Here is a 27,936-nt window from a genome sequence, read left to right on the forward strand (position 1 = left end):
CACACCTATGTGGCCACAGAGAGCCCAGAGTTCTTGGGAGCTGTTTTCAAGGGCTGTAGCTGGAGTTTCTTCATGGAAGAAATTCAAGGCTGAGTTTACTGTTTGTGGGATCTATAAACAGCCAGTTGTTCCGCTCCCCAACAAGAACACTGCTTGCACGCACGCAAACCCCATGTGGCGGCCCCGCGAGTGATCTGGCTCCAGGAGGCTGAGCCAGCTGCCCGACGCCGGCCAGTGCCGCCCGCTCGCGTGACTGGCTTGCCTGTTGCTGCTGGTTGCTGTGGCGACAGCTCTCAGGGGAGAGGCAGGCTCCCAACTTCCCCTCATGCCAAGGAGGGCCCCCAGAAGGGCTGTTTAGACTTGTTTCTTTTTCCCTCTTTTTTTCCTCTGTGTGACCTTGACAAAAATAATCTTTGAAGTACTTGCTGGCTATTTTTCTGCCATGGGACTGGAAGAAATCAGGATATTCAGAGTTTGTTAAAGGAAGCCCCAGCTCCTCTAAGTACAGTCCTGCTCCCTGCAGAGGGCCAGTGGGGGAAGAGCTCAGGGGCAGCTTGGCTGCTGACCCCCCCTGCACTAACCACTGTCCTAGGTGGCAGGTGCTGCATGTGACTTTTAGTAATCGATGTGATTTTTTTTCTCCTTAAAAAAGCGCAGCCTTGACTTTAGAGCCAATTCCTTTTTCCATTTGGAAAAGTGACCTCATTTTCCATGTACCATGTTAAAAAAGTCTCTTGTAGGATTAAAAAGAGAGGGAAAGAAAACAAACAAACGTTCACGATGCATATTTGAGAGATGGTCCCACATGTGTAAAAGTATTTGGCATGACGATTTTGGACCAGAAAGTCAATCTGATATTGAATCCATACGATTCCACAAATGGCATTTTATGGTCTTTAAAAAAATTTCTGCCTCGTGAGTTAAAATTAAGATTGTTTTTGCTTGTGACTAATCTCATAAAATCTTTTTTAAGAAGACATTTTATATACTCAAGCCTTGAAAATGTCTTTGGTCTTTGAACTATTATTAGTAGAACACCATCGTATGTGGCAGCCGCTGAACTGGGAGAAGCGGTGGGGAGAGCGCAGCAGAGCTCGGAGCAGCCAGGTGCTGAGCGCCAGCTCATCCCGGCCTACACACACACACCTTCCCGGCCCTCAGCCCAGGAGCGGCCTCGAGCTCCAGGAGGTCCCTCTCACACCCCTGCCCACTTGCCCGCCTGTTCCCTGGTTCTCTTTCACAACCCACGCTCCAGAGCGGGGTCTGCGGGCCCTGAGGTGGGAGGTAGGTGCAGCCTGCATGCCAGCCTCGGGGCCTCTGTAGTTCGGTGGTTGAAGAGACACCTGCACCCCCATGTGTAATGCAGCACTGTTCACAGCAGGCAAAATAGAAATAGCCTAAGTGTACACCCGCTGATAGAGATGAAGAAAGTGTACCCACATACACATGGAATGTTACTCAGCCATGAAAAGGGTTAAACCCTGTCACTTGCAGCAACGTAGATGGAACTGGAGGACATTATGCTTAGTAAAATCAGCCAGGCAGAGAAAGAAAACTACTGCACGATCCCACTTAGATGTGGGATCTGAAAAGGTGGAACTCAGAAGCGGTGTAGAACGGGGCTGCCAGGCCAGGCTGAGAGCAGAAGGAAGGACATTCTGACATGTGTCCAGACAGATCTTGAGGACAGTGTCAGGTGAGTGAGCCAGCCACAGAGGACAGGCCCACACTGCTGCCCTCACATGAGGGCCCCGGAGGTGCTGGGGCTGGGCGCGGTGGGCCTGGTGTTCAGGGGCTGCGGGCTCCTGTTGGGAGGATGGAGAGTCTCAAGGTGGCTGGTTATGGCTGCACAGTGCTGTGAATGTGCTCAACTCCACGGAACTGTACCCCTGAACATGGTTATATGTTGTGTGTATTTTATCAACTTTAAAAGTCAAGAAAAAGCTGTCATTAAGTATGTTTCGCCTTGGTCACTGATGTGAGTGGCAGAAGTCTGAGCCTCAGTGTTGCAACTAAAGGCACTTTAGAAAAGCCCGCCAAAGAAAAGTTCTCTGGGTTGGAACAGGTTGGAGAGAAGGTCTTGGGTTGGGGCTAGAGACCTCTGCAGCGGGGCAGGAGTCTGGGTATTCTCCACTCACTCTCTGGCTGGCTCAGGCCCTCATGGCCTCCAGTGAGCCTCTATCCCCTGGGATAGACCTGAGAGGAGGCTTCCCACACCCACCTGTTCCGCTGCTCGTACTGGTGCAGATCTGCCTCCAGAAGGAAGCACTATAACCCTCCTGCAGGTTATCAAATGTGAACAGGATCCTCTGGAAGGACCTGGGCCCTGGAGTGGACCCAGCTCACACACCTATGACACCCAGCAACAAAAAAAGTGCTCGGATGCCGGCTGTGGTGGCACACGCTTGTAATCCCCGCGCTTGGGAGGTGGAGACAGGAGGCTCGCGCAGGTTCGAAGCCAGCCTCGCTGGCTTAAGAGACCGTGTTTCTAAATAAAAATATAAAATAGGTCTGGGAGTGTAGTCTGGAGGTAGAAGGGTTTCCAAGAGCCCCAGTACCACCAAAAAAGAAGAAGGAGGAGGAGGAGGAGGAGGAGGAGGAGGAGGAGGAGGAGGAGGAGGAGGAGGAGGAGGAGGAGGAGAGGAGGAGGAGGAGGAGGAAAAAGAAAAGAATATGAAAAAAGAAAAGAGAGTGCTTGGAAACTGGGTGTCTTTCTGCATTTAACAAGGAGGCAGAAAGTCTACCACAGTTAGCTGGGAAAAAGAAGTAGGGAGGAAGCCCAACAAGCCCCTGCCTGGGGAGCCTCCTGAGTGTAGACCCGCCCTGCCTGGCTTGGGTGAGTGGCGCTGCGTGCAAGGGGCGCTCACTGTGGTTGGGGTCTCCACCTGACCATGGGGCTCACCACTGTTTCTGAAAGTGTCCTGTTTTCTGTACAGCCTCTCTTGCATTTCCTGCAGAAATGAGGAGGGGTGCATCCTGGGGCATCTGGATCAGGAAGTAGAGATTCTGCCACCAGCCTTCTCTGCCTCTGCCTCCATGTCCAAATTGTTCTGCGTGGGAGCCTGGAATGGAGACGTTGAAGTACAGTGTTATCTGAACAAAGTCATCATTGTGCTAGAAGGAAGAGCAGAAAGAATCTCAAACCCGAGGGAAGGCAGAAATCTGGTTTTTAGAAGCAAATTTGGGAAACCTTTAAGAAACATAAAATAGACCAGCTAGCTACACAAGGCAGCAGGCTTGGGAAATTATGGGAAGCCGGGTAGACAGGCGTGAAAGATTCTGGAGCCCAAACTTGATGGATACAGCTCAAGGAGAGACCTGGCCAAGTGCTAGCGGTGACCGGCTGCTCCAGCAGTACGGGCCGTCAGCGAGGAGGTGCTCCCCTGCTCAGGGACACCTCTTGTGCGTGGAGTAACTCAGTGTATGAAGGAGGAAGAAGTCATCTTCCTCCAGACAATCCCTGGATAAGGGATTAGTCAGCTTTTATTACACGAACTAATCAGAAGCTACAATAATGAATGTCTTCCCAGGATACCATTCAGGAAGCCCGGCTCTGACCCCAGGTGACGGGGCACCTTTCATACCTACAGATTTTCATCTGTGCCAGGGCTTGTGTCAGGACCTCCCCAGATCACTGACTTGCTGTCTATCACATCCAAGACTCACCCGAGGTCACTGCAGAAGTATCAGTGTGCTGGGATGTTGAGCAATATGGTCCCCTCAGCTAGCTTTTATTTTCGTGGGGGTTTGTTGCCATCATTGCATACTTATTTTCTACACTTACATGAACTTGAGAGCTCCTAGAGGCTGGTGCCATGCTTAGCAGTTGCTGTGGCTTAGATCTGGAACATCCCCCAAAGGTTCAGGTGCTAAAGACGTGGTCCTAGTTGGCGGTGCTGTTGGAAGGTGGTGGAGGCCTCGTGGGAGGAGCTGGTCACTGGGGTGTGTCCTGGGTGTGAGCCTTGCCCCTGGTCCCTTCTATTCTTCTTTTCTTCCTTCTCTCTGCTTCCCAGTCCCCATGAGGTGACACCTTTGCTCCATCTTGCCCTTCTCCCAGGATGCTCTGCCTGAACACTGGCCCAGGAACAATGGACCCAGCTGAGTCAAAGTACACCTTTCCTCCTCAAAGCTGGTCACCTTAGGTATTTTGTCACTATGATGGCAGTGGGCCAGCACGTCAAAATTGCCATATGCACATAAGCTCACTCAATAAGGGCAGCCTTGTGATGCTGGGTCATCTGGTCTGCAGTCGGTCTCCAGACATTTCTGTAATGACCACAGGTCAGTCTTGTGTGAGAAGAGCCAGGAAGTCAGTGGCTGGAGAGGGTCTGACACAAACTACGGCTCTTTTCTTTTGCTCAAATATAATCAATGCTTTGAGTCATTTTTCAGTATATAGAGGTTATATATATCTGTATAACTTTGCTCATTTCTCACTGATTCTTTTAGGTGGGTTATTTCACTGTTGGTTCTCCAGGGTTTTCCAAATAAACTATGATAGTGTCTGCAAAGAGAGGTAGTTTGACACTTTTCCCAGTTTTCTGCCCCATCAATCCCTCATTCCGATGGCACCATTTGGTGCCTCTAATAGGTGTCCTGCACTGCAGAACAGCAGCCAGAAAATGTCTTCTTTACGGACTGTGGAGGCTGCCGCAGGCTTTGGGGCCCATTGTCTGTCCTGTCCACCCAGCTCTCCCACCACAGGGTGAAGGTAGCTGCTGACAGAAGAGAGGTCGCTGATGTGCATCCTGGCTAAAGGCTGTGTGGGAAACCATGGTGGGCAGCACACTTGTCCAGCTGGTACACCCTGGTGCCTTGTCTGGTTTCTTGATCTTTCTGGAAACACTTCGAATGTTTCCCTATTTAAGTAAATTGCTACCTTAGGAATATTTATGGACTTCCCAATATTAAACTAACCTTGTATTCCTGGAATAAATATATTTGGTCATAGGTGTATTGTTTTCCAATTTGAAATTGGAGTTAGTTAATATTTTGTTTAGCATATTTATATCAATATTCAAAGAAGCATATACTTTTGTTTGTTTTTGTGGTACTGAGAATTGAACCCAGAAGCATTCTACCTCCAAGCTACATTCCCCAGACCAATTTTATTTCTTATTTGGAAACAGGGTTTCACTGGGCTGCTGAGAGCCTCACTAAATTGCTGAGGCTGTCTTTGAACCTGTGATCCTCCAGTGTCCGTCTCCCAACCACTAGGATTACAGGCATGTGCCACAACACCCAGCTAGGAACATATGTGTTTGTGTGTGGTTTCCTTTTGTTTTTGAAATCCATCCATGTTTATGAGTGACCAGCAGTATGTATCAGTCTACCTCTGAGCTACACCCCAGTCCTATTTATTTTTATTATTTTTTTAAAAAATTTGAAACAGGGTCTCACTAGATTGTTGAGAGTCTAAGTCACTGAGTCCAACCTGTGATCCTTCTGTCTCAGCATCCCAAAGTACTGGGATTACAGGTGTGCGCCACCACACCAGGCTTGTTTCCAGCTTTCAGTTATTAGAATTGGCTGCTGTGAACATCCTTGTTCAGACATACTTGAGTAAATACTAATAATGGGGGTTTTATTGACATATAACAATTGTACATGTTATGGGGTCCAGTGTGATAACGTGATACACCAATACAATGTGCATTGATTGAATTAAGGTAACAAACATTTCTATCTCTTTAAACATTTATCTTTTTTTTTTGTGTTGGGAACATTTGAACTCCTCTTCCCTGGAGTTTTATAACATATATAATAACTATATTAGTGTGACCATGCTTTGGTACCAACTAGCCAACCTTGCTCTCTTCTCCCCCTTGCCCTCCCAACCTCCAGCTACTGTCATTCTCTCTGCTTTTTTCATTCTCTGAAAGCAAGACTTTTTAGTTTTCACAAATGAGAACATGTGGTATGTGTCTTTCGGTGCCTGGCTTATTTCACTCAAAACAATGTCGTCCAGTTCCATCCATGCTGATGTGAATGGCAGGCTCCTGTGGGCGGCTGAGCAATATCCCATGTGTACACACACCACATTTTCTTGTCCATTCATCAGACGACGGGCTCTGAGGTTGCGTCCATGGCTTGGCCATTGTGAACACTGCTCTGATGCTGGTTCGTTTCCTTTGGATACCCCCCAGGAGTGGGATTGTATTTTGTATTTTCAGTGTTTTGAGGATCCTCCATTCTGTTTTCTGTGACTGCACCAAAGTTCATTCCCACCAATGTACGAGCTCCCATTACTCCACGTCCTTGCCAGTATTCTTTTTCTTTTGTCTTTTTGATAAGAGCCGTTCTAACTGGGAGGAGGTGATATCTCATTGTGGTTCTGACTTGCATTTCCTTGATGATTAATGATATTAAGCTTTGTCTCATATACCTGTTAGCCATTTGCATGTCTGTGGGTGTGCGCACATGCACATGTGTGTGGGTGGGAGGAGGAGTACTGGGGATAGAATTTAGGGACATTCTCACTAAGTTGCTGAGGCTGGCCTTGAACCTATAATCTCCATTTTTTAGCCTCTCAAATACTGGGGTTATAGGTTTCTGCCACTATGTTTTCTTTGAGCAGTGTCTATTTCGATCATTTGCCCATTTTTAAACTGGATTACTTGTTTTTTTGCTGTTGACTTTTCTTTTTTAAATTTTTACTGGTGTATTATATTCATACATCATATTGGGGTAAAAAACTTGTGTGGACATACATGTACATATCACCCATTAGCCCCTGCCCAGTTCCCGCCCCGTCTCCTCCCTCCCCCCTTTCATGCTCGGCTTAGTGGTTGACTTTGATTGCTGTTGAGTTTTCTGAGTTCCTTGTATATTCTGGGTTTTAGTCCTTTATTTGATGAGTAGTTTATGAGTACTTCCTCCCTCCTGAGGCTGTCTCTTTGTGGTATTGGTCATTTTCTTGATGACAAATGGTCCTGAGCACGTTTTCATGTGTATATTGGGCATTTCTGTTTCATTTTTGTAAAGTGTCACCTTTTGTACATTCACATGTTTTGTACAGTTTTTAAAATTACACTGCTCATCTTCTTATTGTTGATTGTAGAAGTTCTTTATATATTCTGGAAAAAGTCCTTTGTCAGTGTGCTGTGTCTACTTTTTCCCAGTCAAGATTTTCTGTGCCATCCAAATCTGCTTGCCCCAACCTCATGAAGAGGCTCTGTGGTTCTGGGCTGATGTTTGGGTTTATCATGCATCTTGAATCAACGTTTGTACATGGAGCAGAACAGGAATTGAGGCTCATTTTTTCTGTGCAGCTGATCATCATCCCAGCATATCTGTCTGACCCTCCTTTGCCTGTTGGATTAATCTTGTGCCTTGTCCCAATAACTACAGCTCTGTGGTCAATTTGTATTTTTATTGAGGAATATTTTTGGTGTGTGTGTGTGTGTGTGTGTGTGTGTGTGTGTGTGTCACTGGGGATTGAACCCAGGAACATTCTACCTCTGAGCTACACCTCCAGCCTTATTTTATTATTTGTATTTTGAAACTGGATTTGCACTAAGTTTCTGAATGCCTTGCTAAGCTTCTGAGGCTGGCAGCCAACTAGCAATCCTTCTATCTCAGCTTTTGAAGTACTGGAATTACAGGTATAATCCACCATTCTCCACTGGTGGTTTATCACTTTTTTAAAAATTGTAAAGAAAAAAAATTGACCTTGTTAATGATCTCTGTTTTTTTTGTTTTGTTTTGTTTTTTTCTGGAAGCCCTTCTACATCCGGGCTACACTCCCAGACCTATTTTTACATTTTTATTTGGAAACAGGGTCTCCTAAGCCAGCGCGCGTGGCTGGCTTCGAACCTGTGTGATCCTCCTGTCTCTGCCTCCCAAGTGCGGGGATTACAAGCATGCGCCACCATGCCTGGCTATCTGTTTTTTTTTTTTTTTTTTTTTTTTTTTTTTTTTTTTTTTTACTGTTGTGAACTGCTTCCATTGATTTTTTTTAATTTAAATTTTTACTTTTCTCCTCATTGGCTTTAGTTGACTCCTTTTTCTGTACTTTCTTGTGGAAGGTTCTACACCTTTTCCTTTGTGGCAACTGTTTCAGCTTTCTGTAATTTGGTGTTGGCTTCTCTGTTTGGCTGGGATGTAAAAGATGCCGCCCTCTCTGTCCCCATCATGACCAGGGCACAGTCTGTGCAGTGCTGCTGTCCTTCTCCACCATCTTCCAGAGTGAGTGGGGATTTGGATTTAGGTGCAGCCCTTATCCTGGGAAACCTAGAAGTCTTCAATACCAGTGTTCACAACCTCTTGGAAATTGATATGAAAAAATCTTAATGAAGAAATTAGCACATGACTCACATTGGCAAATTATCAAAGAAGAAATGCAGGTTGCCATTGGATATATGAAAAGTTTTTCAATCTCATTAGCAATCAAAGAAATGAAAACTTTTATGGTAAAGTATTTTATCACTTAGCAAATTGGCAAAGTTAAAAAAAGTGAAGAAAGCACCGAGTGTGTTCAAGAACTAAGGGGAGTGAGTGTCACGATGCACTGCCATCACCACAGACTTCATGGAAGTTACGGCCACTGAATTTCTGTGTTCCCAAGATAAAAACAGAAACGTTTATGAATGTTGCTGTCCAGGTTACTGAATCTCCTCATCCCAGATTCTGCACTGCCTGAGGAGTGAGTCATGACCATTCCACCTTCTTGGTGACTTGAGATGCAAAGGCTCTTCCACCACTTGGCATGACCCTCACTCGTGAGGTTCCTCAGAGCTCTTCAGGCAATTGTGACAGAGATGATGGATGGATATATGGGATGGCTGGATGGCTGGATAGAGATAGAGGTGGATGATAGATTGATTGGTAGATGGAGAATAGACAGGTTTATGATGGGTAAAGAGACAGGTAGCAAGATGACAAATAAATAATAGAGAAGATAGACAGGTGATGTGATGGATGGATAGATGATAGAAGATGGACAGGTAAAGATATATGATTGGTTGCTAGATGATGATTAAACAGATGATAGACAGGAAGATGATACATCAGATAGGTATGATGGCTGGATAGATGACAGACAGATAGGTGATAGATTAACCAGCTTTTTGTGACCAAACACCAACAAGAACAATTTAGAGAAGGAAAGAGTCACTTTGGGTCTCAGTTTCAGAGGTTCAGTCCATGGTCAACTGGATCCAAGGCAAAAACATTGCAGTAGAGGGCACGGAGAGAGGAGGACATGGAGGGAGGGGGATGTGGAAGGAGGAGGGGATGGAGGGAGGAGAGGTGGAGAAAGGAGGGTGTGGAGGGAGGGCTTGGAGGGAGGAGGGGATGGGGGAGGGGATGGAGGGAGGGATGAGGAGGGCATGAAGGGAGGGGATGGAGGGAGGAGAGGTGGAGAGAGGAGGGTGTGGAGGGAGGGGATGGAGGGAGGAGGGAGTGAGGAGGGGATGGAGGAGGGGATGGAGGGAGGGGATGGAGGGAGGAAAGGTAGAGAGAGGAGGGTGTGGAGGGAGGAGGGTGTGGAGGGAGGGGATGGAGGGGTAAACTGATCATCTCATGGCAGCCAAAAGCAGAGAAGGAAAGAGAGGGGGCTAGAAAGAAGACAGACTCTTCAGGACATAGCCTAGCTACATTCCTCCTCCCAGTAATCCATTCAGCTGTCAAGGAATTAATCCACCAAATTAACCCATTTGATGGATTAATCTACTGATGAGGTCAGAGTCCTCGTGGTCCAATCATTATCTAAAAACCCCACCTCTGGACATTGCTGCACTGGGGACCCTGTGTTCTACACAGGAGCTTTTGAGGGTAATTCCAGATCCAAACCACAACATTTAGATGGTAGATATAGACAGATAGATAGAGATAGAGACAGATTATATATATGATGGACAGATGATAGGTAGATAGGATGGATAGATGGACAGATGACAAGGATGGATGGATGGATGGATGGATGGATGGATGGATGGATGGATGGTAGAGTGTAGATGCTTGGTAGAACACTCATTGACCATGTAGTTGGGGGCTCTGGTCTCTTTTGTATCTTTATTGGTGATGACTCTGGAAAGCCACTGTACAATGAGGCAGAAGGCTTGATTTTCAAGTACAAGGGGACTGAAAAGTCAAGAGAAACATAGCCATATACCTTAAAATTCCAATAGCTAGGCATAGTGGCACACACTTTTAATCCCAGTAATTCAGGCAGCTGAGAGAGGAGAATCGCAGGTTTGAGGACAGTCTGGGCAACTTAGTGAGACCCTATCTCAAATGAAAAATAAAAAGGGCTGGGAATGCAACACAATGGTAGAGTACCCCTGGATTCAATCCCCAGTATAAAAAAAGATTTCACACAACAGTTTTAAATATATCTGAGGCTTAATGTTCATAAAACATTGTGAATAATATTCGTTAATAAATATAAAATCAAAAATGGAAGGAATACATTTCTAGAAAATAGTTCATGTAAGAAAAATGCAGAAGCTGAGTACATTCATGACCAGTACACAAAATGGCATGGCATTGAAATCCTTCCCTTTCACCCACCATCTCCCCCAAGTGTGCCCAAACCAGTCTTCGAGCTGAAGTGAGAATTAAAGCAGGTATCCCTGAGGTCATGGTCATGGAAAGAGGATGGGGCGTCTTTTGCAGAACGTTGCTTGTCTTTTCATTTTGGTGCGCCAGCTCAGTCTCTTATTCTTTTCTCCTAGTCTCTCAATGGCTTTGCCCTGGTTGTGAGTGCAGACGGGCTGATATTCTATGCATCAGCGACGATCGTGGACTATCTGGGCTTCCACCAGGTAAAAAGCTAAGTAGCCTTTTTGTCTGTAAATGTCAGGCTCTGCTACCTTTGCTTACTGTCCAAGGAAGCAGCTGAGGCCAGCTATTTACATGAGCCTCTCTCAGACAGAGTCCATGGCTATGTACCAGTAGGAGGCGCCATGGCGTTGAGATGTCTGTGGCGTGCTCCTGATGCTGGCTGGCCTCCTCCTCGGAGTCTCACCTGGGAGTGGCAGAAAGCACCATCCCCCCACTCCGCAACTCCATGTCCCAAACCAGATACTTGGGGCATAGTTTGTTCTGGAAATTCCCTATCGATGTGCAAATAGAGCATTTGGAATTTCTGCTCCAGGCCAGCCCAGGTTGGATGATCACAGACCTTGGAGCTCAAAATCAGTTGAGAGGATGAATCCCCTAAAGGAAGTCACCACAGGGTATCCGCCCCAGGCCAAGAGCGGACTGGAAGCCTTTTTTTTTTTCAGCTTGGCCTCTAGGAGGGAAATTCTGATAGGAAATCGAAGGCTGAGCAGATTCCATGTTTTCCTGCTGCACACTGAAGCCCCATCTGGAAATTAAACCAGCGGTGATGAACTCGCTGGGTACCCAGATATGCAGAATTGGGGCCCTTTGGCCACCGTAAACAGGCCACCCCAAGGAAATGTCCCCTCTGAAGGTGGGGACAAAATGCTAAACCACTGGGAGCCTTGGACAGCAAGTGTCCACTGACGGAAGGACTGAGCTAACCAAGCACTCCAAAAGGAGCTGGGAGTGTGTTTAGAATAAGGAAGGCTGGGGAGGTGGTAGAAAGAAAAAAGGACAAACGGAACTTTGTAAAACGAAGACAGGATCATCTGGAGGCAAAGCCCTGCAGTCACTTAACTGTGCAATATACAGGATGGATGTAAGTCTGTATAAAGTACTGATCTAGCGGTACAGGCACCATGCTGTGGGCAGAGCAGAGACCCTCAGAAGCCCATCTTGGAGACCTGCCCAGAGTGAGAACCAGACCCTGCAGCACGGGGAGCCCCAGCCCAGGCTGCGAGGTCACTGAGGTGCAGGCCGGCTGGCTGGGAGCGCAGGTGGGAGCCACAGGGAAGCTGCCCTCCAAGCATGTTCAGGGCCTGTACTGACACTGGAGGAGCTGCTGCCTCTGAGCCTCAAAGACGCAGCCTCTGCTGGCAGAGAATAGCTGTTCTGGGAACTGGGGGGACACAGAAGGGAAGTGTTGAGTGGCAAGTCAATACATACAGTAATTAACTGAAGTCCACTGTTTAGGTGGAAAGTCAAGTGAGAGCCAGGATCTGAACATGTGTGGCCTTGACGCACTGTTAAAGTTCTAGTCAGTCTAAAGCTGGCATAGCTTTTTATCTAATTCCCAAGAAAACCAGAATTTGAAATTGTTGCCCAGAACTGAAATAGCTACAGGAATTCTTAACTTCCTCCCACTTGAGCCCAAAGCCAGTCTTCCCATGAGCTATGGGCACCCAGCGGCCTCCAGGCCCTACCCAGAGGTGCTACTTCCCCATCCTAAGTCCTGGGAAACTGTGGCATCATCAGGGTATGGCTTCCACCCTGGAAGAGCCTCCTCCCAGGACCCTCTGGCCATACACCATCACTGGGCCTGGACTAGCCCACAGCTGCGAGGAGGACCCAGTGGGAACATGTGTGCAAGTGAGTGTCTCGCTGGGGCAGCCTCTCCCTGGGGTCCCCCCTGGCCACAGAACATCACTGGGCTTAGGTTAACCGAGAGTCTTGAGGAGGACCCAGTGGGCTGATGCTCTCAGTGAGTGACACCCTGGGGCAGCCTCTTCCCTGGGTGTCCTCCGGCCACATCACTGAGCCTGGGTTGGCCCTCTGGCTTTGAGGAGGACCCAGTGGGCCAGCATGTGCAGAGCGAGTGCCCCCCTGGGTGTGGCCTCTGCCATCACAGCGGCCACCTGTCTACTCCAAGCTTCATTTACTTGTCACACACAGTAGGCAGCAGAGCTCTGCCTCCCGGGCTGCTGCCCTTGGGGGTGGCAGAGGACACCCCACCCAGAAGGAGGTGCTGTCCTCTCCCTGGCAGCCCTGGGTGGCCTGTGACACCTGGGGTGGGCCCAGTGCTGTCCTGCGGTCAGCCTCCTGGTGAAGTGCCCATCTCAGGGGCCTGAGATGGCCACGCTGCATCCCTCCTTCCTCAGGCCCACCTACTTTGTTGACACAGTGCAGAACAGAGAGAATTGAATAAAAGTTAAGCTGGGACCAAGAGGCTTCTTGCTGTGGCACCTGGTGCCCCTGACATGAGGAGCTTGGGGACATGGACTGGGGGGCACAGCCTGGCAAGACAGCTTTTACACCCATCATAGCCCTGGACCCAGTCTCCTCTGGTTGTGCGTGCAGGCCCTAATCTAGAAGAGAGTGTCTGGCCCACCTTCTACATGTTCAGAGTTAGTTCCAGTGTCTGTCCCGTGGCAGCCCAGAGTGAGGCACACCCAGAACCACCTCCTTCAGCCCAAATCAGTCTTCTCATGGTAGCATTTGGCTCTGGGACAGGGGCAGGTGAGAGTTTTATTATGGGTCAGAACTGGCTGCCTGGGTCTTCTGTTTCTTGGAGCTTGATTATTTCCCTCCAAGTGTTAGAAATAAACAGTTTTGCCTTTATTGTAAAGAAATTGTTTCCTAATGCCGTTAAATCAGCCATTGCTTTCAGTTTATGTTTAGTGTTTCACAAAGGTGTTACAGCAGCTTTGTGCTCTTGTGTGTGTAGTGCCAAATGCGTTAGAGTCGGGCCTGACTCCTTCCTGGGGCCACCTGATGAGCTTCCTCATGCTTTGCCTACCTGTGATAGATGGGTGGCATTTTATCCGCCCCATCACATCCATTCAGGATGCTACCCACCCCCACAGTACCTGCGGAAGCCGTCCCTGGGTGAACCAGCAGAGGTCATGGCTCAGTGCTGAGCAATTACAGTTCCACACCATGGCTAACAGATGTGCACAAGCTTTTATATAAAAAGATAAAATTGGCTAAGTGTTAGAAAGAGCGTCTTAAAGTTGGGAATCAACTCCATAAATGACGGTTCAAAGCTAAAACAAAGGCTGAAGGAGGATTTGTTCTGGACCATCTGAGCAACTGTGTGTCTTCCTGCCCTTTGCACCCTCCCCCACTTGTTTCTCTTCCTCTCCTTTTGGGACCGGGTTCCAGGAGATAGGCTCCAGGCAGTCAGATGTGCTGTGCTAGTTATTAAAGCACAGAACTTTGTTTCCTTGACCTAAAACGCCATGTTGTGCTGTCTTTGAACTTGTCTTAGACGTGTCTTTTTCAGTTTTGTTAGCCCTCCTGGGCTTGCCTGGGCCCTGTCATGGTTAATTGCCGACCCACACCTTGAGTTAACCCACATCCCTTTTGTGGGGATGACGGCCAAAGCTTTGGGGAGGATTGGGGACACTGGAATTCCCACCCTCCAGTGGGGCTGTGACGTTTAGGCTCACCCACAAAACCTTGAAGCTGAATAGAGAATGAGTCACTGTGCCTCTATTACTTCACTCTGGGAGTTATGACTGCCATTGCTGGGGGTCAGCACCACACTTCCTTTAATCAAAACCATAGAGGGAAAAAATTGTCTACAACAGTATTAAAAATGCCAGATTCCAAGAAACAATCCCACCAAATGATACACAGCACCTTGACACAGAAAATGTAAAATATTTTAATAAGAAAATTAAGGTCAATCCAGATACATCAGGAGGTATACTATATTCATGAACTGGGGGATTCAATATAATTATAAAGATGGCAGGTCTCTCCAAGCCAAGATAAAGAGTTAATAAAGTTGTAACAAACTGAACAGTTTTTTTTTTAGTGCACATCAATACACTAATTCTAAAATATTCACAGAGATGCAGAGGCTAAGAATATCCAAGACCATTCGAAAGAAGGGAAAGGGGAGCAGATGACTGTTGGGGATGTGTTTTCCCAGAGACACATCTTTACAGAAGACTGTAGTGAAGGCTGTGTGGTTGTGTGAGCTCAGACAGCCCTGCACACAGCATGGGTCAGAGGCAGATTGGCCACACTCACAGTAAATACCACTGCTGCTAGGAGCGGGAATGGAAGGGCACTCTGCTCAATAGATAATGCCTAGTGAACTGAACCAAGTGGGAAAAATAAATCTCATCTTCTACCTCACATCATACCCAATGGAAATATCAGGTCGATGACAGAAGTTTCTGGAAAATAGCAGGCAACGTTAGGAGACATATGGGGAAAGATTTCTTAAACAGGACCAAAAACCATGAGTCAGATGTGCAGAGTCCCTGAATAGGGTGGGCAGGCGGCTGGGTGTGGGGACGGCTAGGCAAATCCAGCCACAGGCTCACAGCTCAGAGGTTGCAGATGGAGGACAAGGCTACCTGGATGGCGCCCATGGAAAGGTAGCCTGGCAGCACACACATGCATGGTGCACACTCACCGGCATGCAGCACACACATGCGCATGCACACTTGCTGCACACACACATGTTCATCTGAAAACCAGTAAGTACATGAGAAGATGCTCCTTCTTGTTAGTCTTCCAGACACAAATCAGAACCAGAAAGAAGCACCACAGACCCAGCACCATGGCTACACTGAGGAGATCAAGAATGCCGAGCACTGGTGAGAACATTCTCACGATCACTCTGGACACCCCACAGTGGACCTTCTTCCTGCCCTTAACAATGGCCACCAGAGTGCGTCCCCAGAGGCGTGTGGCACTGCTTTCTGTGTACAGTGTGAAGCGGCCTGGACTCCACTGCAGGAGATGCCACTCTGCTGTGGTGTGGTCATGTGGCCAAGCAGCACAGCATGGAAACAAGAAACTTGCATGGCTGGACAGTCCACAGCCGCGGTGCCAGGCAGGTGTGCACCAGGGACGCAGTGCCCCATGGTGACTCAGGCTGGAGAAGCTTGCAGTTTGAGGCCCCCTAACCTGTTCTGATCTGGCTACGCTGGGCCTTCTCAGCTCAGAACCATGCTTGCCATCCGGGCGCCATGTGCCTCCACTTGAACTTCATGCCTAGAGCTCATTAGGAGGGTATAAAGCCACCAGGGATTTCTGGCATGACCACCTCTGCCACGAGGGGAACTGTTCATTGATCCATGCTCCCCCTGAGCCCTGATCCAGGGCTCCACTGACCCAGCAAATGGCCGTGATGGATCTCCTTTCTGCTTCTTCTTTTAGACTGTGGGCACAGGTGACTGAATCCAGCACTTGGCTCTGGTCATGGACCTTTTCTACCTCCTTAGGTGCTGCACTATTTGACCTCAGGGTCCCACAGATCTTAGCCATGAAGTTACAGCAACAGTGAGGATTACTGGAAAAATGGTGGGCCTCATCCCTTCAGGCATTTCCTAGTTACATTCTTAATGGGTAGCCTTATTTTTAAGGTCTTGATTCCTGAGGGACTTTTCCTCCATTTAGGAAGCTGCTGGTTATAACAATGATCCAATTCAGAAATTATTAGAGCCTAGAGGTGGGCCCATTCTGAAAGAGCCCAGTCCCACAGAGATCTGGCAGTGCCTGCCAGGATGTTGACAGTCAGGTTCTGAGAAGATAACGAGCCACACTCTTCATTCCAAGCAGGGGGACTCTGATTAGCCTTTATTACGAGGAAGTTTTCATGAACAGCACAGTCTTGTCTCGCAGAGTCAGTCTTTGCAGCCTGTGGTTTGGGCTCTGTCCACCACACCTTAGCTTCACAAGGGCCCTGTGACTATTAGGGTCAGCCTTGCCTTGGGGCCTGATTTGCTTCTGAGCAGGTGGGAGGACAGAGGACCAGAGAGAGACCTTTGAGCTGCTGGGGCCTCAAGGCATCAGTCATGGGCATGTCAAAGCCTGGTGCCAGGAAGTAGAAAATCACTGGCCACAGGACACACCATGGTGGGAAACTGAGGCCAAAGAGATGGACACTTTGGCTCCAAGTGTGTGTGACCTGAAGCTGTCATGCCCTGAGCCCTGTCCACTTCTGAAGATGGACAGCAGGCACCACTGGGTGGGCCGAGGCTGCCAGAGTGCCTGACTTTGCAGCTGTTGGCCTTTGAGGAGCAGGCAATCCTGGCTACGGAAGCACATCCTTCCAGGGAGGGATGGCCGGGCTTTACACCCAAAGGCCTATCTTCTCCGCGGGACTTGCTCTTCATGAATGTGATTTGTGTTTAACCTATAGACATGGAAATTTACAGCTATTAAGCTCTAAAATGAGTGTGAAATTCAGGGTAAGGCCAAAATAACTGTGTTTCTATATTTCAGACAGATGTGATGCATCAAAACATTTATGATTACATCCACGTGGATGACCGCCAGGACTTCTGCCGGCAGCTGCACTGGGCCATGGACCCTCCCCAGGGGGCGGGTCAGCCACCACACCCTGACGCAGGTGGGCGAGCCGCAGTTCTAGCCCCTCATGCAGACCGTGAGTGCCTCGCTTTCCTCTGCCGTCCACGCCAACTCCCATGTTAGACTTCACTTTCTCCACAGCCCTCCTCCCCACCTCTTCCCACCCAGCAGGTGGCCAGGTGGGCTCTCTGAGCAGCTCCCAAGGACATCCACATTCCTGGGTGTTCCAGGTGCCAGGCCAGGGCCCCTTGTGCCAGTCAGCCCTCCACCACTATGACAAAACCAGAGATGGCCCACCTATGAAGGGGAAGGGTGATTTGGGGTGACTGGGGGACCCTGGCCTTTGGGCCCGGGTAGGGAGAATACCTCATGTTGGGAGTGCCCATGGAGCAAAACTGCTCACCTGGCAGCCAGGATGTGGAAGAGGAAGGATATGGTCCCACTGTCCCTTTGCAGAGACAAGGCACCCCCACTGGGTGACTCTCACTGGGCCCTGCCCTTGCTGCCTTCCAAGAGCTGGTCCTTCGTCTCACAGACCCCCTCAAGGCTCACAATGGCAGGAAGTTCCTTGGTCCAACTTAGATTTACCTGAAAAAGCCCCTGAAATGCAGCTTCTTCAGAATGAGCTGCCCCTTTGTGCCCAAGACCATCACTGAGCGGTTCCCTCACCAAGCCTGCTGCCCCTGGCCAATAAAGACACACTTGGCAGGCATTGCCTCCTCCTTAGGTAACAGGTGGCTCTGGGCATGGTGGGGACATGCATCCGGGCTCAGCAGGGGTGGTGCCTACTTGGGGTTCCCTGGACTTTTCATACATATCCACAGACTAAATAATGCAAAGAAAATCTTCCGCCTCAGTCTCCTGCAACAACACAATTCACCTTACAGAGCAGAATGCAAAACGCAGACCCCAGGGTTTACACACAGCGCCATTTCAAGATGTTCATAACAAATGATGTCTTTAAAAGCAGGAGACAGTGAAGGCAAAGTATATAGGAGTACCTTCTCTGGGCCACAGGGGCAGGAGGGACCACGGAAAGGTGAAAGTCACCAGCCCCGTGCTCTCAACCCGGAGGGCAGGTCGCTTGCTTCTCTGTTGTGGTGACACTGTCCACCTGTGCCCACCTGTGTCTGTGATAAGGTCAGCTGGTCACCATCCCCCAGCCTTAGTGCTACACCTTGACTGTCTTGGCAGGAGATGGCACCATACTGGGGAGGCTGCTCAGAGCCCAGGAAGGGGGCGCAGGCTCTCCCACTGAGTACTCAGCCTTCTTGACACGATGCTTCGTCTGTCGTGTGCGCTGCCTGCTGGACAGCACCTCGGGCTTCCTGGTGAGTGGGCCCATGCCTGGGCAGGGACTCAGCTCAGGCCACATGCCAGCCCTGCCCTGCTGCTGTAGAGGGGCTGGGCATTCCCTCCATGCAGGGGGAATGAGCCCTGCATCTGGAATTCACACATACACAGAAACAGCACAAGGCCTCAAAACTGTCCGGAGGGAGAGGACAGGTGAATGAGTGAATATGGCACTCACTGTTGGGTGTGGCGGCACACCCTGTGATTCCAGTACTTGGGAGCTGAGGCAGGAGGATCGCACAGGTTCGATGCCAGCCTCAGCTACCTCTCTCCTCCAGCCACACTCTACCCCAATAAGTCCATTATAATGGATTTCCACTGATGAGATTATAACTTTCACAGCCTAATTATATCAGCTCTGATCATTAATGCGTGACCTTTGCAGGGGATGTTCTGAATCTAACTATAACAGCCCACAACCCTAGGCCTACCACCACTATGCACAGAAAACCTCTCTCTCTCTCTCTCTCTCTCTCTCTCTCTCTCTCTCTCCCCTCCCTTCTTCTTCTTCTTCTTCTTCTTCTTCTTCTTCTTCTTCTTCTTCTTCTTCTTCTTCTTCTTCTCTCTCTCTCTCTCCCCTCCCTCCTCCTCCTCCTCCTCCTCCTCCTCCTCCTTCTTCTTCTTCTTCTTCTTCTTCTTCTTCTTCTTCTTCTTCTTCTTCTTCTTCCTCTCTCTCTCTCTCTCTCTCTCTCTCTCTCTCTCTCTCTCTCTCTCTCTCTCTCTCTCTCTCCCCGGTACTGGGGATGGAACCCAGGAGCATTCTACCTCCGAGTGACACCCTCAGCCCCATTTTTTCTTCTTTATTTTATTTATTTATTTATTTATTTATTTATTTTGCGGGTCTGGGGATGGAACCCAGGGGCATTTGACCTCCGAGCTATACCCCCTGCCCCATATTTTATTCTTTATTTTGAAACCAGGTCTCACTGAATTGCAGAGGGCCTCACTAAGTAGCTGAGGCTGTCCTCACTAAGTAGCTGAGGCTGTCCGCGAACCGTGATCCTCCAGGTCTCAGCCTCCCAAATGCTGGGATTACTAGCATGCGCCACCACGCCCGGCTCTTCTTTATTTTGAAACAGGGTCTCACTGAGTTACAAAGGCCTCACTAAGTAGCTGAGGCTGGCTTAAAACCTGCACAATCCTTCTGTCTCAGCCTTCCAAATGCTGGGATTACAAGCATGTGCCACCACACCTGGCTTAGAATAGCTCTCTTTTATCTAGGCAATTGGGAAGCAATAAAGGCTCTTATTTTGGCAATATTTTATTCTAATTTTTGTAGCAGTTAAGAGGGTTACTATAAACTGGCTAATAAGGAATGTTGATAATCTTTAAAAATTAACCAATTTCTGGTTAATTAAAAACTTTTATTTTCAGATGACACAAAATTGGGGGAGGATGTTACGAGGCAATAGAGCAGAGATTAAAACATGGTTTAGATTAAAACTGTAAAACAAAGTACCAAGTAAAGGAAGCAAGTCAGAGGAATCATTTTAAATCTAACATGTCACAATGACGTCTGCAAACCCAGCCTTGGTTGTACTCAGCACCAGAGCTCTCCCTCACTCCACACCACTGTGCAAGCCGCAGCACTCACAGAGGCTGCAGCAGGCGAGTTGGCCACCAGTGGCCCTCTGGCTGCGGCCAGTCCTGCTCTGCAGGCTGGACAGGGAGCTACCCACAGGGCAGCTTGTTAGAACTGCAGAGATTATGAGATTTGGTTGATATTAAGTTGAAATCAGTCATGGTGGGAGTATTTATATCAAAGAAATTGTCAAACAGTATAAAACTGGGTAGATTTTTCTCCCTGGATAACTGAATGTTCATTCACTAAGTCTTTGGATGTATGGCGGGATGAACGAATAGATGGGTGGAAGAAAGGAAAGATGGATGGATGGATGGGTGGATGGATGATGGATAGATGTGTGGGCAGGTGGGCAAATGAAAGGGTGAATGGATGGATGGATGGATAGATGGGTATGTGTGTGTGTTCTTATATATGTGTGAATTGGTGGGTGGATGGATAGATGGATGATGAATAGATGTGTGGGCAGGTGGGCAAATGAAAGGGTGAATGGATGGATGGGTGGGTGGGTGGATAGATGTGTGTGTGTGTGTGTGTGTGTTCGTATGTATGTGTGAATTGGTGGGTGGATGGATGGATGGATGGATAGATGGTCAGATGGAGAGAGAGGGACCACATGGTAAGGTCATTCTTGCATTGAAGGTAGGAATTCCTTAAAGTTACTTAGAAACTAACTCAATTATGCATTCCTTTTATTGAGGGATCTTTTGTTTTTATCACAAATTTTAAGCTACTGCTATTTTTTAAAGCTCACTGCACATTCTAGATGAATAAAATCAAGTTGGTTATAAGTCTTTTCATTATAAATGAAGGAATAATTTAGAAATGGAGCATTAAAGCTGAAATTTCCCTCAAAGATAATCTCTAGCAAATTCCTACCAGTTGACCGATGGGTCGGGCTCCAATTGATAGCAACCCAAGCAGATGCATGTTCATGCCCACACATGCACACACCAAGGAATGCACACATGAGAATACACTTGCTCATGCAAGAGGCTGCAGGGAAACTGCAGTCCTGGAAGGCCTGGGGAGGCTGGTCCCCCAGAGACTGAGCTCACCAACTTCAGCGTGAGCTCGGCGTGTCCCTGGGCTCTGAGCACTCCTCCCTGCTTTCTATTGGTGCTTCAGTCGCCCTACACCCCGGACCTCTGTCTTCCGCATCGCTCTGTGAACACACCCTCCTTTCTGCTTTTAAATGCCAGACAATGCAGTTTCAAGGAAAACTAAAATTCCTGTTGGGACAGAAGAAGAAGGCACCTTCGGGAACTGCCCTCCCCCCCCGGCTCTCCTTGTTTTGCACGGTGGTGCCAGTCTTCCTGCCCTCTGTGGCAGAGATGAAAATGAAGAGTGTGTTTCTGAGGACAAGGCACAGGGCAGACGTTGTGGCCACGGCAGACCCGAGGTGAGTAGGGACCACCACATCACGGCCACGAGAGGTGTCGGCAGAGCCCACCACACTCAGTACTCCGTGTCAGTGTTCATTTCCAGCTAGTAACACAGGAAAACACTGGTATTTTTAAAGCTAGTCCAGTACGTAGGTGACAACTCTTAGGAAAAAAGTGACTTTTGAACCCACATTTGCAGACTGCCGCACCAAACCCTGCTGTGCCGATGCTCCAAGCCCTGTGTCACAGAGCTGTCCTGCTCTGAGTGCCAGGAGGTCGGCTGCAGCCTCTACCTGCTGTCCCGCCTCCTCACTGGGTCCATCCATGTGAAGCACGGCTCCTACTGGGAGTTGAGTGGAGGGAGATTTCTTGTGGGCACTTGACAGCCAGTGATGTGGTCGTGATGCCACCAGACCCTAGACCCTGTCAGGCAGAGTCTTACCAGGTTTTCCTCAGCTTTTGAGAAGTAGAAAACACTCCAGATTAAGTTTACTGGGATATTTGTATCTACAGTTTCTCAGAATGAACTACATATGTGTCTTCTGGGAGTGATTTAAAATGCTGTGCATATAAACAGGTTTTCCAGCTGGCTGAGAGACACCTGCACGTAGGACCAGAAGATGGGATGGGGTAGCAGGTTGTCCCAAGTCTGACTTTGACTTTCTCCCAGGGTGTGGTAGACACCAAATCAGCATGGTTTTCCAGCACCAAACCTGACTCTAACTGATCTAACCCTAGCCCATGATCCCTACCCCAATGGCTGTAACACACACACACACACACACACACACAAAAAAAAAAAAAAAACCTCCTGATTTTTAACCCAACAAACACAGACCCTAACCCACCCAAACCCTGAAGCTAACTTGCTTAGCCCTAATACATCTAACTCTGGTAGTAATCCACATATCCCTAACCCACCTAAACATTGATCCTAATTCATCAGAACCTGGACCCTAAACCACCTAACCCTGACGCTAAGGCATCCAACCACGACACTAATCCATCTAACCTATTCCCCCATAAACCATGACCTTAATGTAGCAAAACCCTGACCCTAAGCCACCTAATCTGGACCCTAACCCTAATCAACCTAAACCCTGATGTCAACCCACCAAAGCCTGGCTCTAACCCACCTAGCCCTGTCCCTTACCACTCATCTCTGCTCCTTGCCCACCCAAACACTGTGTCCATGAGCCTGTGAGGCCCTCCTCTGGGAGGAGTCGCCCTCCTTAGTTGCCGTCTAGGCCACCCTGCAGTGATGGAGCACTGTGGCTAGTTATGGCGCAGCCCTGGTCCTTGGTCCCTCAGCCTGCAGTCATTCTTGGAGTCCCCGTTTGACCAGAGTTGCTGCTCATCTTTCCCCCTTCTTAGGACAGTAAATACCAGGTGGGAAGGAAACCTCAGCAGACCTCTAACTGGGCACCCTGACCCGGGTCTGAGCCTGCCAAGGCCACACAACCCTCCAAGACACAGCGATGCCATCGACACAGCAAGCAAGCCCTCAGGAACCTCACTAGCAATTCTCCCCAACAGGGATAGAAGCCCTGCCCTGTCCTTTCTGCCTCTCTTCCCCTAGCTGAACATCTCAGTCTGTTCTCCCTTTTCCTGCGTCATGATTTCCAGAGTGTTTCTGACATGTTTCTGACAGCCTTTCCTAACAAGGATTCTGCAACATACCACTGTCCCCTTTATTCCCAGAGCTCATGGTATGCTTTTCCCTTCTCTCTGAAATTTAATTTTGACCCCAAGTCAAGGTCCAGTTAGTAATATGGGCTCATATTCCCAAACACAATGGAGAGCCTGTGTCCTAAAGGGCTTGAACCTCCTCTGGCACCTGCAACTGGTAAGCTCCAGGCAAGTTACCGTACTCCTCCTGGCCCAGTTGACTCTCCTCTGGATGAGTACAGTGCCCAGGACCACTGGTGTGGGCACACTGGTGTAGGCGGCCCCTCTGCCCTGTGTGCTCCCCCTGTAGTGATGGGTGCCTTTACCTGATCTCTGAGTGGCAGTGGCTGTTGCTGCTTAGACACATCTGTGCTGTGCTGTGCTCTGGCTTGGTTTGTTGATAGACATCTTTGTTCTTTAACTCTCACTCAAATCAACTCTCCTTCTTTGGTTTTGAGCCTGATTGGCCTTCCAGGGCTGAGGACTCCACACGTCCAGTGGCTTCACTATTGCCTTCAGTGACCCTCCTGCCCTCCATCCTCATCTGTGGAAACCTCGCAGCCACCAGGGATGTGGTGCTTAGCAGTTTTCCTGCTTGATCCCACAAATCCGGGGCAGGCCTGTGAGAAGGAATATGGCTTCCGGAGCTGAGGCTGAGTGCACAGCTATCCCAGGATCTTCTGTGGCTGCCCAGGCCAGCACCCAGTGCTCCGGCTCTCCCTGTGTGGGTGTGGTTTCACCCTCTTCAATGCCATGACTCATCTTTGACCCTCCTGGACCTTGAGACAGTTAAAACTCTGGCAGCAGCATGGTCACCTGAGGTTTTGTTTGGGGTCACGGTTTCTTGCATTTGTTATTTTCAGTCTGCTTGGGTGGCAGGCCTCTGCCTCTGGCCTTGCTGTGTGCAGGGCATGGAGGTGGCTCCAGGACAAGCTGGAGCCTGGGGTGCACACTGGGACCCAATGCAGGCGAGCATTCTGCAAACAATAGACTTCTGGGATATGCTAAAATCAAATGTATGTAGCTTCCCAAAGACACGACATCGAAAACACAAGGGAGGAGAAACACTGAAAATTGGGAAAGGTATAAAGATACAACATAGCCCTTGCCAGAGGCCGGGTCAGCACAGAGAGGGGCCATGCCCTGTGGAGCTCAGGGAAGAGGTCAGGATGCATGGCACCTGGCCCTTGGAGCCACCTGGCTCTGCTAACCCTGAACTGCTCTGCAGCTTCCTGCACTGGCTTCAGAGTTTGCAAAGCTGGTTTGCTTTGGTCTTTATCAGGGACTCACAGTGAGCTTTTCTTTCTCTCCTGTGCATCTTTAAGCCTGAGACAAACTCCTCTGAAGCTGGGCCTGGAGAGCAGCCACCAGCGCCCCCTGGTGTCCACACTCTGCCTGCCTGCCTTAGGTCCATGGTGGGGTGCAGATGTGGGTCCTGGTGACCAGGCCAACTGGCAGGGTGCTTGAGAGCAGCACCACAGTAAGTGGGCACTGTACTGTGCAGAACACTGTTAGTAGTCAGGACGCAGAGAGTGACCACTGGAAATGACAGGCTGCCTAATAGGGATTCCGGCCACATCGGTGTTTAGGGACATGGGCCCTCCCCTGTGTTCAGGAATCCCCACCCTGCTCCCAGAGGAATTCTGAATTGCACTTTCAGCAGGCATGCCAAGGCCTCCGTCCCTGCAAGGTTGGTTTGGGAATAGATGCAGTTGTCGCTGGACAGAGGCTGTCTGACAGCCTTTCCACTGTCCCCTTTATTCCCAGAGCTCATGGTATGCTTTTCCCTTCTCTCTGAAATTTAACTTTGACCCCAAGTCAAGGTCCAGTTAGTAATATGGGCTCATGTTCCCCGACGCAATGGAGAGCCTGTGTCCTAAAGGGCTTGAACCTCCTCTGGCACCTGCTACTGGGAAGCTCCAGGCAAGTTACCGTACTCCTCCTTGGAGAGTTAAAGAGTGCAGCTGCTAGGATTCCAGAGTCTGACGCAAGGCACAGCACACCAGCCCCTGTGAACAGAGCTGTGGTTGGCATTCCTCGTCCCTGGGGACCTTGGATCTCAAGGATAAGCCAATTCCGTTCTCACCTTGGCCTTCCAGGAAAAAGCACAGCTCTAAAACTTGCTCTTAAGGATACCCCAAGCAAACTCTCCAGCTCTTGAGCATCTCAAGAGGTGTCATAATCCAGAAGTTTCAGGAATCGCAGCTAAGAAAGCCTTTAGGATGTGAAGGGCTGGGCCAGGGTGGGCTCTTTCTGCTCTCACCTGAGGCAGGATGGCGAGGCCTGCCCCTTCAAATTCCCCCTGAATGTGTGTCCAACCTGCACGTCATTCTGCTGTTATCTGTGCTTCACAGGGCCAAAGCTACCACAGCCCTATGTGGATACGAATTGCATGGAAAGCTCAGTTCCGTGGCAGGTACTTTCTCCAGTTCTCTACCTCATCCTTTCTGAGTGGCTAGCTGCGTCCCTGTCCCTTGGGAAGCTGGTCCTGTGCATACCCCATGGAGATGCCTGTGGGGTGGTCGCACCGGGCTCCCATGGGCTCCCATTCCCATGGGCTCCCAGCCTTGCATCTTAGGGCCTCAAGGAGCCATGTCGTCCCAGAATAAAGTGCCTCTGCGGTTCCCAGAGTGACAGCTTTTCCTCTCTAAACCCTGACAGGAAGGGGCAATGGAGAAAATGGCATTTCCGTGTTCAGGGCGCAAACGGACACTGGCCACTGGGCCCGGGTCCCATCCAGGGCCTCATGCCTGTGCCTGAGGGTCGGCCCTGACCTCGTCTTGGACCCCGAGGGGGCTGCAGGGTAAGTGGTGGTGGGCTGTGCAGTCCAGACAGCCACCCAGCCTGGGTGGCGTCCATGTAGAGACAGAGGAGTGGACTTTGCTGGAACCCTGTCCACTCCCCGCCTCCCACAGCCACCTGCCTGACTCAAGCTGTGCCTGCTGCCTTGTCCTTCTCGACCAGCTGCTTCAAGCCGCCCTCTGCTCACTGCCTGCCAGCACTCAGTTCAGATGTGATGCCACACTGCATCCTGGAGTCAGCCTTAGGACCTAGCCACAGAAACTGCCCTTCAGCTTGACAGACCCCCACCGCATTCGAGACCCATGTGGCTGATGCTGGATGTCCAGAGATGGCCCCACAGCAGTGGGTGGCCTGCCCCTCTGCGCCTGTCTGGGGCCAAGGGCAGAGGGAGTTGAGAGCAGCATTGGAAGAGCCACCCGGCCTCGTGGGTGGCTGGAAGGACCTGGCATGTAGCTGCCCCTGAGTTAGAATTAGCACTGTGCCCCTCACACAAGACCCTTCCACAGATGCAAGGTCCCCAGGACAAGGCCCATGGCTTCCACAGCTTTCTCTTGTCTCTGCAGGGACAGGACAGAAGCAGGGCAGGAGAGGCCATCCAGTGGCGCTGTAGGAGGAAGGAGGAGGAGGGAGACACACATGTACAACTGCTGCTCAGAGACTCCAGAGCCCGCCAGGCACCCGAGCTGGATGGCAGAAAAGCGAAATCCGGCTGTTGGCACCAAGCTGAAGCTGCAGCCCAGTAAGAGCGAGCTGTTCCCCATGTGTACCATGCCCCACAGCTCCTGCATGCCCTACCCAGAAGCCCAGGGCATGCTCAATGCCCGCAGCATGGCTACCTTCAGAACTTCACCCCTCTCACACCCGCCAGGCCCTCCCCCCAGTGCCTACTGGAGCCAGCTGAGCAGACCCTTGCGGGATGTCCCCCAGGACCAGGGGTCCCCTCCTACCTGCCACGTCCCCCAGGGCAGCCTGGACAACCGGCCCCCTCTGCCTGGAGCTCAGCGCTTCCCAGCTGGGGGCTACTCCCCTGAGGATGCAAAGTTGGCTAGCCTGCCAATGCCCCCCAGGGGGGCGTGCAATCCGGTGCTGTCGCTGGAAGTACCGATCAAGATGGAAGATGATTCTGGTTCTGAGGATGCGGCAGATGGCTGCACTTCCAGCCAGGTGTGGCTAGGAGCCAGTGATGTGGCCAAGAGACATTTGGTCACTTTCCCCACCAGGACGCATCTGAAGACAGAGCCAGACTGTGGGCACCAGGTCTATACTCCACACCTGGGGCACAGTGTGCCAGGGGCTCACCCTCACAGCAGGGCCAGTGCTGGACCTTGCAGGGAGCTGGCTCCGTTCTGCCCTGCACACTGCACCTGCCTGGAGCCAGAGCTTCCTCAGCACTTCTGCACACTGAGCCACAATGAGCACCAGCAGCCTGCTCTGGGGTGTGACTGCAGAGCTACCAGAGCTGCCCCAGTGGTCAAGCGAGAGCCTCTGGACACGCCACCGTGGACCACTCCTGGCCAGGGGGCTGTGCTGGGGATGTTCCCCAAAAGTGCTTCTGCAACTCTCCTCCCCCCCAGAGCCTCTGAAGGTGCTTTCTTGCCCTAGCACTGTGGCTCTTCAGGACCTCCACCTGGTCATCCCCTGCCCCAGAGTCAGGTGCCTGGAGCTTTCTTGGGGACACCGTGGCAGAGTTGCATATGCTGCCCTGGAACCACATGTGGAACAGGCAGTGGTGCTGAATCTTATAAACATCTCAGGAGTCCTTATATGCAGACACAAGTCTATTCAACTAGGATGGCAATTCTCTTTGAGGAATTAGAATGTTTGAAGCACATGTCAACAGCGTCCCATACCCCAAGAGGCACCTCCAGCCCTCTGTCAGGAGCTTCCAGGTGACCTTCCCCTCCCAGCCTGTGCTGTGGGAAAAGCAAGGGGCACAGACCCCACTGTGGGGAGGGTAGAGGAGTCTGCCCACGGGCGGCACCTGGGGTGCCAGGTGGCAGAGCTGTCCTGTGAGGTCCCTCTCCATGGCATGCAGCAGGTGTTACT

The 27,936-nt window shown here is 50.0% G+C and overlaps 1 protein-coding gene across 1 annotated transcript in view; it reads left to right on the forward strand.

Annotated features, from left to right (window-relative positions):
- The window catches only part of AHRR (aryl hydrocarbon receptor repressor), a gene marked incomplete at both ends in the record, with an annotated part of 81,577 nt that extends 54,085 nt beyond the window's left edge, over window positions 1–27,492 (forward strand). The window contains 8 exons of the mRNA XM_080710916.1: window positions 10,677–10,766; window positions 17,014–17,140; window positions 18,295–18,431; window positions 21,238–21,437; window positions 25,443–25,504; window positions 25,750–25,891; window positions 26,053–26,124; window positions 26,454–27,492. Of these exons, the coding sequence (XP_080567042.1) occupies window positions 10,677–10,766; window positions 17,014–17,140; window positions 18,295–18,431; window positions 21,238–21,437; window positions 25,443–25,504; window positions 25,750–25,891; window positions 26,053–26,124; window positions 26,454–27,492 (1,869 nt within the window). The remainder of the gene's footprint in view (window positions 1–10,676; window positions 10,767–17,013; window positions 17,141–18,294; window positions 18,432–21,237; window positions 21,438–25,442; window positions 25,505–25,749; window positions 25,892–26,052; window positions 26,125–26,453) is intronic.
- Between the last annotated feature and the right edge of the window lie 444 nt (window positions 27,493–27,936).

Source organism: Muscardinus avellanarius, assembly GCF_963383645.1.
Source record: "Muscardinus avellanarius genome assembly, chromosome: 1".
NCBI classification, from domain to species: Eukaryota; Metazoa; Chordata; class Mammalia; order Rodentia; family Gliridae; genus Muscardinus; species Muscardinus avellanarius.